Genomic DNA, 13,077 nt, shown 5'->3' on the forward strand with positions numbered 1-13,077 from the left:
CCCAGTCATGAAATAACTTTCGATGCAGTTTTTCATTAGAAGTACAATTTATTAAGAAAGAATATAGTTGCATGAAGCTTCGGTTCTTATTTAATTAAAATTGTCTTTTTACAAAATGTTTCAACTTCTTTTCCGTCATCTAAGATACAATATAATATTGCTTGTAAATAATTTTGCTTAATATTATTAGATATTATATATTTATATTTCGTCTTTCGACACTTTCATAATAAGTATCATCGGATGACTCTTATTAGAATAGAACGACACGAGGATTATAATGGTCTAAGATACCGCTTACTGATTTTGCAACATTAAATTAAATTGATAGATGGAAATCTAGGATTTTTCGAATGTTTCGCGCGCTCTCTCCCCATTCAAGCATTTAACAGAGGGACACGCGCGTATATAAAGCTGTCGAATGCCGATACAGTATTAAGAGGTGTGTTAGTGAACGACAACACTTTACTTTTCTGTATGTTCCGTCAGAAGGTATCAAAAGAAACTCGACATTGAAATTTTCACGATGCGAGACTTCAGTAGTAAATAAATTTTGATATATGTTTCGCCTTTTTACGATAGTGACAGTGCTCTTGATGACGACTGACGCAGAATTACATAGGTCAGTATATATTTTATTATATTGTATATTGGCATGATAAATATCGAAATTATTCTGAAAATATTTGTTTCTATATCAAATGTGAATATCCATTTTATACATATATATTTATATTATATATATATATGTGTGTGTGTGTGTGTGTGTGTGTGTGTGTATCATACATACATATATCATAGAATGTTGTTTATGTTATTTCAAGGACTTTATCGCATAAGATGGATTCCACTCGAGAATCTTCGAAAAACATTGGCACCAACGTGCAAGAAATTCTTTCGTTAAATGATAATCTTCCTTCAGTACGTTTGACTAATTTCAAAAATGTAAATTACTATGGCTGTATTAAAATTGGAACTCCACAGCAAGAATTTAAAGTGATATTTGACAGTCGTTCCGCAAATTTTTGGGTATTCTCCGAAAAATGCACAAACCCTATTTGTTGTAAGTAATTTGTTTGTAAGTACATATATCTAATAATAAATATGAATAAATAAATAAATAAATATATGTATATATGTGTGTGTGTGTGTGTGTGTGTGTGTGTTTGTTTGAATTGTCATTTATTGAATAAATTTAATATTGTATAATCTATCTGCAATTACATTTTTCAAGCATAATCTTGCGATATTTAAAAAGTTGAATATAATACAGATATCTATTTACTTAATTTTATAGTAATATTTAATATTATAGTGTAAATATTGCAATGGCAAACTTTGGAATTTGGAAATATATAAATTAATTTAAATAATTTATCACATTCACTCTGGAGATTATACAATCAAGCTTTGATAAACACAGATGTTTTATGAATTAATTCGACAAATACATTTACATATGCAATTATTTATAAAAGAATATTATATGTATATATATATTTAATAAATTTATAATACAATACCTTTATACAGGATGGGGAAAAAGTATGGAAGCAAACAATTATTTCCGAAACTATTCATTTTTCGACAAAATGTTTTAGACATAATTTTTATGGTATGAAAAGATGTATTATGTGGCATAGACGGCATGACCTTGAAATGATCCTTACGAGCTGCATACAAATAACGTAAAAAATTTCAAATGAAACTCGTCAGTTTTTGTTACAGATTCTTGTAGCTGATGTCGAAACGTTTACAAAACACTGCATATGAGCCCCATTCCCTTAAAAACACTCCCAGTTACGAAACAATTGTGATAATTCGTATTTCCTACTTTTGGCTTATCCTTTACGGAACCTGTTTCATTAAATCGTTGAATTGTCTTAGCAACGGTAGATCTTACTATGCCCGGTTGTCCGATTCGAAAAGTTTCATTAAACAAAACTGTAACTTCATCGTGAGTTCTTTCATTCTCACCCCAACCACGCATCATCAACAGCGATATTCGCTCTCGTTCTCTTAATCGGGCCATCGTGAAAATAACATTTGAAATTACAGAAATGGAAATCAGTAACAATTCCTATGATAGAAAACGATAAAAATAGCAAATTTTCAAAACACAATATCCGAAACTTGTATGCCAATTGACACTACTTTTTTAAGGATAAAATAAATGATAATAATAAATAAGGTAGCGATGATCAAGAAATCAAAAAAATTCTATGAATACTCATAGACAGTGTATCATATGACAACAGGTACAATTACATGTTATTAGTGGACGCAACTGAACGTCATGATGCGAAATCAGTAAGCAATGTCAATGTGCATACAAATTGTTTGTATCACAATTGTTTCGTAACTGGGAGTGTTTTTAAGGGAATGGGGCTCATATGTGCAGTGTTTTAAACGTTTCGACATCAGCTACAAGAATCTGTAACAAAAACTGACGAGTTCCATTTGAAATTTTTTACGTTATTTGTATGCAGCTCGTAAGGGTCATTTCAAGGTCATGCCGTCTATGCCACATAATACATCTTTTTATACCATAAAAATTATGTCTAAGACATTTTGTCGAAAAATGAATAGTTTCGGAAATAATTGTTTGCTTCCATACTTTTTCCCCACCCTGTATATATTTTTTAAATCTTTGTAACTTTGCTGATTTTCGATTATATTTGATATGCTTTATAGCAAGACATAAATATGATAAAACAAGATCCAAAACATACAATGATATAAAAAGTAAAGGTATTTGTTTATCATATAAATGTTTCGAAGTAGAAGGCATCTTAGCTGCTGACACAGTGCATGTAAGTCATTATTAAATAAACAATTCAATTTAATTATAACTATAATCGTAGTTTAAATATGTCTTAAGCAATCATATTCTTTATTTCCGTCGGCAATAACGATGTATTATTTCAATAGCAATTTTATTATAGGTTGCCAACCTCAGTGTCAAAAATCAAACATTTCTAGAAGCGGTATACATATTGGATGATATTGATACAAACAAAAGTATGTGTGCTATACGAACATTTGATGGTATCATTGGCCTGAGATCTTTTAATACATATGATGATAGAGTAACGCCTATCTTTGACAATATGATTGAACAAGGTCTAGTGTCATCACGTATTTTCAGTTTTTATCTAAATAGGTACATCTTCTCTACTTACGAACCACATATACCTATAGACAAGAGTTTTTAATAAACATACATTTCTATTTGTATATATTATATTTATTTCATATTTATTTTAATATTAACATAAATTAAATTTATTATTTATATATAATATTATAATTTTTAAATTAAAATAATATTTATATTTAATATTAATTATATTAAATTTAATCTTAATTATCTCACACATACACTATTGTACATATTGTACATATCTTCTCTATGAACAACATATTTATGATTCATTGTTATGAACAACATATATCTATAGAAAATGAATATTTAATAAACATACAGTTCTCTTTGTATATATATTTATATTTATTTTATATATAAATTTATTTTAATATAAACATAAATTAAATTTATTATTTATATATAGTATTATAATTTTTCAAATTAAAGTAATATTTATATCTGCAAATTAAATAAACTTAATTTTAATTATAACACATATACATATACATATTGCGATATAAAAAATATAATTTGCAGAAACACTTCAGCCGATTTAGGTGGCAAATTAATATTCGGTGGTTCCGATCCCGCTTGTTATGAAGGGGATTTTACATACATTCCTGTTTTACATATATTTACTGACAAAGGATACTGGCAATTTATCATTGATAGGTTCGTTATTTTTTAAATTACATTAATCGTCTTTCAAGAAATTGTTAACGTCATCGTTTTGTAGTATCCAAATAAATGAAAATTTTACTTTGTGCGAGGCAAGCTGCTATGCTACCGTTGACACAAGTGCTTGGAAAATAATTGGACCAGAAAAGGATGTTTCATCTATTAATCGATTTATTGAAACTAATTCACAAGGAAGAGTAAGTAAACGATATAGTAAACGATTCAAGTAATCATATCTTTCACAAAACGTAGTCTTTGATAAAAATAAAATAAATTATAAAAAATTAATAATAGCGATACAAAAATAAATATTAGGTATGTTCAAATGAAACATAACTTTATGGAACAACGACATTAAGGCATGTTTTCGTTGAACATATTTATTATTAATTACTTGATATTATTATTGAATATACTTATTATTAATTACTTGATATTATTATTTATGTAAAGGTGGACTGCGATCGAATTTTCCAATTGCCTACAATCAGGTTTAATTTGGGTGGTAAGGCGTTCAATCTTACCGGTAGAGATTACATCATTCGGGTGAGTGCTTTCGAAAAATTACACAGGTCTGCAAAAAAGGGGGTCAAAATTTCTTTTTAAGATGCAATAGTATATTTTTGACGTAATTTTGTGCGCTGAATCCGAATCTGGCCGTCGAATTTGCTTAGCACGTCAGGTTTTTGAGTTATTTGTAGTTGAATAGTCCAAAAATCGCTATTTTGGCCATTTTCGTGAATTTATTGTGAGTAAACGAAATTTTTTGAAATATTTCTGTCAATGGTATCGTATAGTACTCATTTTCATCTTTCGAATCCACTTTCGATTACCGCCGCACGATTTTTTTTCGCTCAGATATACAAGTTATAAGACTGGTCATGTATAGGGATTTAATAAGCCGTTCTAAATCAACCGTACCACTTCTCTATCTCACTACAAATCAAAATTAGGGTAAAAATATACATTTTTAAATACCTTCTGTCATCTTTTGAAATTAAAAATTGCACATCCAATATGGCGAATAGAATCACAATAAAAAGGCATAAAATTTAAAAAAATTTGTCAAAATGTATAACAACTGTATTAGACATTTCTTTACAAAATTTTTTTGGCTAATCGAACCTGACATATGTCAGTCTTTTCAAATTTCAAAATCATGGATCTACCATATTGATGTCTATATAAATTTTCTTTAACGTAAATTTTCTTACAACGTCATACTTACATATCTCAGCGAAAAAAAATCGTGCAGCGGTAATCGAAAGTGGATTTAAAAGGCGGAAGTGAGTATTATACGATGTCATTGGCAGAAATATTTCAAAAAAATTTGGTTTCCCCACAATAAATTCATGAAAATGGCCAAAATAGCGATTTTTGAGCCATTCAATTACAAATTACTCAAAAACGTGACGTGCTACGCAAATTCGGCGGCCAGATTCAGATTCAGCGCACAAAATTACGTCGGAAATCACTATTGCATCTTTAAAAAAAACCTCGCAGGCCTGTGTTATTTAAATTATTCAAATATGTATAAGAGAAGTTTATATCATGTATTTAATTCTGCTCAGCATCCAAATGATGAAAGTATATGTATAACCGTCTTCTGGAAACGTCAACTAAATAATGAGCCAACATATAACAATAAAATACAATGGGTTCTGGGCATGCCATTTATTGGCCGTTACTACACCGAGTTTGATATGGAAAAGCACCGAATGGGATTTGCTTTGGCGAAAAATTCATCAAAATGTATAGAAAACCTTTCATTGTCGCCATTTATTGATTGTAACTACACCGAGTTTGACATAGAGGAAGACCGAGTGGAATTTGCTTTGTTGAAAAATTCATCGAAATGTATAGGAAATCTTTCATTGTCACCTTTTATTTTATACTTCATCATCAATTTTTTAAATTATTGGTTTAAATAATTTTTTGAATTATTATTTTAAATTTTAGTTTTCGATAGGAAAAAAACTGAATCTTTTTTATTCGCCAATCGACAAAGTTTGTATATTATCAATATGAATTTTTGCGTAACATGTACATAATTGTGCCTTAATTTTCAACAACAATCTTTTATCGTGAAAGCAGCTAATATAAGTTTATTGTTAATTAAAAGGACTTAGCAAATGATACTGCGCGCTAAAAGGAATTTTAGCGTGCAGTGTCATTTGCTAAGCTTGTTGTTGTATGGCTGTCTAATCCACATAATCAATCTATTCTTTCGAAGAGCTGATTTCTCCTTTACTATCATTCTTAATCGCTCGCACATTTAATAATTTATTTTAATAAAATTTGTTTTCGAGCAATCAAATTTAAAAATATTTTATTTAATATTTTGTTTTTTAATTAAAAACAAAATATTAAATAAAATATTTTTAAATTTGATTGCTCGATAGACGGATCGATAACACGGATATGTTTCAAATGCGCGCGATTGTATATACAGCAGCTGCCAAATGTCGATAAATGATAGCTTTAGTAGTCGAGTACAATTTGCTATTTTGTTCAGTTACAACGTACGAAAAGAAATTTGCCAGAAATTTCGAAAACATATTCCGCTTTCACATGACTGTGGTGTTGATCGACGCGGAAAATCAAAGCTAAATTCATACATTGTATTGTATGTGTACATTATACATATATTGATATAATAAATATTGATTTTATAAAAATTGATCTATCGCGTCATGATCACATTCGACTTTCTGAAATCCAAAACCTATGTAAAAGTGATTGCACACATAGAACGATAAATCTTAAATAGAAAATTATAGATCATTATTTAAAACATAACTAATCACCATCGTGCGTTCTAGATTTACACGGTAAAAAACATCTTGTATTTCTGTTAAAATTTTCTCTTGTAAAAATTTTTGTATTAAATTTTTAACATACTCTTATGTTAATGTAACATATTATCGTTGCGTTATTTTGACATTTCTGCGTTGAGTTAATATTCCGTTTCTAAGAGTTAAAACAACACAATTAATATGTAAATGCACGAATTTTTGATAAAATATGTTATATGTTAAAATGAAAAGATAAGTTGTGTTATTTTTCTATCTATAAAAATTTCCATATGTTAAATCGACATATCTCTTCTGTCATTTATCATAAAAATGTAAGAATAACATTTTCTTTTAATTAAATTTAACATTATAAATATGTTAATTTAACATAAACTTTATTTCCAGATAAAGTTTAAGTGTTACACTTTGGGTTAATTTTTAAACATATTACTTGTGTTATTTATTTACATACTTGCCTTCTGTTAAATTAACATTAAAATTAGAGTGGATAAATTGTGACATGTAAAATATGTTAAATTTAACACAAAATTTTTTACTGTGTATGATTCTTGCGTTATGTACGGAGAAGTGCAAGATCTCACTTAATTTGAATGGATCTAATGACCTAATGACTTTTCTATATTTCTGGAGTCTAAATAGACAATCTTCAACTGAACATTTGCACCTATGTTGTAACAAATAACCACTGGATCTGGTTATTCCGGATTATCGCTGATGTTTGTTTCGATTAGACTTAAAATAATTTTTAATTAAAAATTGATCATAAGTATTAAATCGCTATTGTTATTTATGAATTTTAATTGTAATATATGCTTATATATACATATATATAATACACATACTGTATGTTTGAATTATATGCTATTTTTATCTTTATGCTTGACCGGAGATTACAATGATTTTTAGTTTTCGCAAATCAAAATTAATTGTGGATGTGTGTAAAAAATGGAAGGGAAGAAGAAGGATTCCGCTAAGAGTCAACGTCAGATTTTTAAATAAAAAAATTATAAGCAAAGAAGAAGGAAAGGAAATAACTTAAAGATCAAATTGACTTACAGTTTTGCAATAAAAAACTTTAAGTTGCGACTCTTAGTGGATTTCTGGCCTTCAGTATCGAGGATGATGGGACGCTTGTGGCGCTTGTTCGATGACCGAAAATCTGTGTCCGCATCACGCAAACTGAGTATGGACTGCTAAAGACCAATGACGAACTGAACTGACGATCTAAAGTGACTAACTGATCTGATGTGTTTCATTGAACTGATTGATCTGAAGTGACTGACTGAAGTAACCGACTGAAGTGACTGACTGAAGTGACCGACTGAAGTGAGCGATGCACCTTGAGAAATTCTCTTTTTAAATCCGATTCAGTTTACTTTTCTGGTACGCATTTTATCCTTCGATTAGATTTTAGATTCAAAATTTGGTCAGGTGTCTAAGGTTTTGAAATTTTGTAAAATTTAACAAGCGATTGTTGATTAGATTTGTCGATTTAAGTTGGATAAATTCGTCATCGATTTCTTATTTTTCTCCCTGATAAGTTTCAAAATGATATTATTTCTATTTACAGAGAGATCTACGTCGTTTTATCATCGATACATTTCTTTATTGCCCTGCTTGTATTTTTTATCGTCAAGTAATTATTTGTTAAAGCGACCGGTGTTCATTGTTAGCAATTTCTGCGTGTTTTTTTGTGATTACTCATAGATATTACATGACAAATATAGATTATTATGAAACGCGAGAAGCTTTATTTGATCAATAATTTTGCTTATCGTTAAATGAACGATCGTTGCCACAACTTCGTGAAAGAAAGGAATCGGCTGGACGTAATAATAACAACATTTCAGAAATTAATGAATATTTAAATATATATTTAAAAATTATGTATATTTTCTCTTTTCTTTAAAAATCTCAAAACTTCGTCAACTAAAGTGATTTATAATTATATAAATATAGTTTTTCCGCACAAAATTATAAAAAATGTCGAATAATTAAATGCTACTTTTTTCAAATTATCTATTGTAAAGTTAATGATGCATGATTGTCTGTTTGATTGATATAAATAATATATTCTTTCAAAAGAATTATTTTTATTATTAATCATGAATTTCTGTAAATAAATGTTCTTCATTAAAAATACACGTTCATGCAAAATATAGTATTTTTAAATTAAATTGATCGATGGAAATCTATCAGGAATTTTCGAATGTTTCGCGCTTTCTCTACCTGTTCAAGCATTCAACAGAGGGACACGCGTGATCATATATATACATAACGCTATCGAATACCAATACAGTGCTAAGGGAAAGTTAGTAAACGACAACACTTTATTTTTCTGCGTATCAGATCATAAAGTGTCGAAAGAAAGTCGTCATTGAAATTTTCACAAATCGAGACATCAGCAATAAATAAATTTTGAAATATGTTTCGCCTTTTTGTGGTAATGACGGTGCTCTTTATGACGATTGACGCGCAATTAAACAGGTCAGTACATATTATATTATATTGGCATAAATATCGAACTTGGAAAAATCGATTTTTTCTCGTTTCCGACTTCTTGGATTAAACGTGTGGCTTGTACAAATGCAAATAATGCTTCAATACAAATTGGATGAAGTTTCTTTGATCAAAACGTATATTTTGATTTATTAATTAAAGAGTAAATAAAATAAGAATATTTTTGAAAAAGTGACTTGTTGTTCTCTCGTAACGTTTGCTTTTGTCCATCTTATCTTTATCCTTATTTAAACGACGACCGTTAACATAAATATCGTGCTTGGAATTCATCAACATGTAATTGTAAACTATTTTTTCACGCGTTAACAGATTAACTGTAGATATAATGAGTTGCTTTATATTATTTGTTTAATTGATATTCTCCGTTTTTTATTTTTAATAGTTGATTACTTGTTTCTAAATTACTTCTGTATGTAAAATCACAAGCAAAATTAATTAAAATTCAATATCTATTAAAATGATTTTATTTAAAACTGGATTGTACAAATTAAAAATTACTTTTGATATATATATATATATATATATATATATATATATACATATGAGTTCATACAATTTAGAAAGATCATCGAGTAATAAACATTTCTGAAATATTTATATTTAAATGCGTAATGTACTTGTATTGCAAATATGTAAGTTATACAGTTAATTTCTGAGATTGTGTAGACTTTCATGATTTGTTCTGAAAATATCTATTAGTCATATCAAACGTAAATATTCATTTTACATATATATTTACAATACATACATATATCATAGAATGTTGTTTATATTATTTCAAGGACTTCGTTGCACGAGATGGATGGAGAATCTTCGGAAAAAGTTGGCACCATCTTGCAAGAAGTCCCTTCGTTAGGTAGTAATCTTCCTTCAGTACGTTTGACCAATTACAAAAACATACTTTACTATGGCGACATTCAAATTGGAACTCCACCGCAAGAATTTCAAGTTATATTTGATTGTGGTTCCACACATCTTTGGATATTTTCCATAAATTGCACACTCCCTTTCTGTAAGTAATTTGTTTGTGTGTATATATATATATATGTATGTTAAACGCATAATTTGAGACATCTTTTATTTTTATCGTAATTGTATACAATATAATTATAATAATACATCCACAATTACCAAATTTTTTATAAGGCAATTATTCTGAAATTACATAACTTTTAATATACAATGCATATTTTGGAGACTTTTATATATATGTAATAAGTAAATACTTCGGGGACAGGTCTCGCATTATACAATTCATATAAATAATAAAAATTTTTACCTTGTCCCCAAAGCATGCGTTTAAATTTGAGGTCTTCCTTATAATAAGCGCATACTTTGAAGACCCTTTTATATATGTAATAAGTAAATACTTCGGGGACAGGTCTCGCATTAGACAATTCATATAAATAATAGAAATTTTTACCTTGTCCCCAAAGCATGCGTTTAAATTTGAGGTCTTCCTTATAATAAGCGCATACTTTGAAGACCCTTTTATATATGTAATAAATAAATACGGGGACAGCTCTCGAATTATACAATTTACATACACAATAGAAATTTTTACCTTATCCTCAAATGCATTTAAATTTAAAGTTTTTCTTATAGTAATTGCATCCTTTGAGGACTACTATGCTACGTTATATACTTTGAGAAATATATTGTATTTTATATATAATAATAATACGAATACGCATTCGAGGAGAGTTCCTGAATTACATAATTATACGATGAAAATATTTGCATTGTCTTCAATACATATTTAAATTGAAAGTTTCCTTATAGCAACCACATATTTACAGGATTATATACAGAATGTTTGATAAAAATTAGATCAATGCCCGTAAGTGGGACGCAATAAATTGGACAAAAATGTTTTTTACAATTTTGCAGTTTCTATAATGACTATTAAAATATAAATTAAAAAGTATCGGCAAGTAAGCACGCGTTTTGCGTAGCTAAATGGGATATATATTCTCTAGATGTGCTAGCAATGAGTTGCACAATAATGAAAAAACAAGAGTCGAAAAATGCACGATGAAATTTTTCATGTGACATTTCCTGCTGACATATCTAGAGTCCTAGAAGACACATTCCACAGTCTAGGCGCGCAAAACGCGCAATCATTCACTAATCCTTTTTAATTAATATTTCAATTATTGCAGAAATTACAAAATGGTAAAGGATTTTTCTGTTCAATTTTCTATGTTCTATACCCACTCATGAGCGTTGGTCCAATCTTTATCAAACATTCTGTATATAATCTTCTAAGTATGCGATTGCTATCAGAAAAATGTCAATTTAAACAAATATTTTAGAGACAATGTAAATATTTTCATCATATATGCGAATTATATAAACAACTCTCTCCGAAATATGGGTATTCATTTATTATAATATAAAATACAATAGTATCCCCTCAAATCTATAATATAATATAATAGTCTTCAAAGTATGCGTTTATTATAAGGAAGACCTTAAATGTAAAAATTTCTATTGTATATATGAATTGTATAATTCGAGAACTGTCCCTGAAGTATTTATTTATTATATATATATATATATATATATATATATATATATATATATGTATAACCTGTACAGTATAAATACTTCGGAAAGAACTCTTGAATGATATATTTTGCATATACAAAATTTTTACCTTGTTCTTAAAGCATGCGTTTAAATTTTGTATATAATAACTATATATTTTAAGAGCTTTTCTTTCTACACTATTAAAGTTGTCTTTATATTTTTAGTTTAATATTATATTACAAATAGCAATTAATTAATTAATGCTTAATTTCACTTTAAATAAAAATATATTTTAAGTATCTTCTTCGATTAGAACAAATAAAATTTTGAATTTTTTTTTTATTTACAGATCAAAGGTTAATGAAGTTGTAAGAAAAAATAATAATAAAACTGTTTGTAGTACCTTTATTCAGTATCTTGTATTTAAATTATATAGGAAAGCATTATAAGAAATACAAATGATTGAAACTTAAATTTAAATAATACACATAAGTGTTACGTATATCATTAAACTAACGCTGCGAAATTATTCGTTGTATTATAAATTTTTAAAATAAAAATATATTTAATTATGAAAAAAAATTTATCAATATTACATCAAATATTGCAGTTTTATAAATAAAAGTTAGTAGCATCTTCATAAATAAAAAATTAAAATTTTTTTTACAAATAATTAAAAATGAAACAAACTTTTAATATTCTAATGTATAATACCTAATGTATATAACATTATAAAATAATATAATATGTAAAATGTTCAGTATTGAAGCAAAATGTTGCAAAAACATGTTACAATATACCATATAAAACAATATGTAAATTTCATGCTGTTAGATTGTAATGTTATAAAAATATAACAACAAATTTGCTTGTATAAAAATAAATTTTTGCACTTAAAATATTTTTATATTTAATGTGAAAATATTTTATTTAGTTTAAATATACGTAAAATTAATTATTAAGTAAAAACTTTTCTCTGAGTATGCATATTATTTTCTTATTAATAAACTATTTAATAATTATATTTTTGAAGTTTTCTTAAAATTAATATAATTTGAGTACATTTTATAATGAATTAATCAGATGTTAGAATAGATATAATTTTGAGTAGATAAATAAAATAAATAAATATGCAAAATTGGAAAATTGGAAAATAAAAATAAAGGGAAAGAAAATTTCATAAAAAGATGTAAAAGCAAAAATAAACACAAAAGGAAATACAAAAGAAAATTTTAAGAAGAGTAAGTATGGAAGAGCGGAAGAACATAAAATAGAAATAATAGAGAAATAGCGAGAGAGAGGGGGGGGGAAAGAGAGAGAGAGAGAGAGAGAGAGAGAGAGAGAGAGAAAGAATGAGAGAAAAAAGTTTTAAAGTTTTAAAGT

At 27.5% G+C, this 13,077-nt stretch overlaps 2 protein-coding genes across 3 annotated transcripts in view; both read left to right on the forward strand.

The window, feature by feature from the left end:
• The first annotated feature begins 450 nt into the window (after positions 1 to 450).
• On the forward strand, positions 451 to 6,567 carry LOC105252875 (lysosomal aspartic protease). The gene is made up of 8 exons (XM_025413527.1): positions 451 to 622; positions 825 to 1,063; positions 2,695 to 2,813; positions 2,946 to 3,163; positions 3,686 to 3,820; positions 3,885 to 4,023; positions 4,280 to 4,372; positions 5,398 to 6,567. Exons 1-8 carry the CDS (start codon positions 561 to 563, stop codon positions 5,755 to 5,757), a joined length of 1,365 nt encoding a protein of 454 aa, XP_025269312.1. The 5' UTR covers positions 451 to 560; the 3' UTR covers positions 5,758 to 6,567.
• A 2,383-nt stretch (positions 6,568 to 8,950) lies between these two features.
• The window catches only part of LOC112639474 (lysosomal aspartic protease-like), a 31,243-nt gene continuing 27,116 nt past the window's right edge, over positions 8,951 to 13,077 (forward strand). For both annotated transcript variants that reach the window (XM_025413511.1, XM_025413510.1), the window contains exons 1-2: positions 8,951 to 9,129; positions 9,945 to 10,174. In XM_025413511.1, coding sequence (XP_025269296.1) covers positions 9,068 to 9,129; positions 9,945 to 10,174 — 292 coding nt within the window. In that variant the 5' untranslated portion in view covers positions 8,951 to 9,067. The remainder of the gene's footprint in view (positions 9,130 to 9,944; positions 10,175 to 13,077) is intronic.

The sequence above is a fragment of the Camponotus floridanus genome, unplaced genomic scaffold, assembly GCF_003227725.1.
Source record: "Camponotus floridanus strain SB8 unplaced genomic scaffold, Cflo_v7.5 scaffold67, whole genome shotgun sequence".
NCBI lineage: Eukaryota > Metazoa > Arthropoda > Insecta > Hymenoptera > Formicidae > Camponotus > Camponotus floridanus.

Excerpts from the sequence above, each read along its gene's own strand:
- LOC105252875 (XM_025413527.1), top strand. The coding sequence starts at position 561 with ATGTTTCGCCTTTTTACGATAGTGACAGTGCTCTTGATGACGACTGAC. Across the intron at positions 3,164-3,685 it reads TTCAGTTTTTATCTAAATAG|AAACACTTCAGCCGATTTAG; the intron begins GTACATCTTCTC and ends TATAATTTGCAG. Across the intron at positions 3,821-3,884 it reads TGGCAATTTATCATTGATAG|TATCCAAATAAATGAAAATT; the intron begins GTTCGTTATTTT and ends ATCGTTTTGTAG.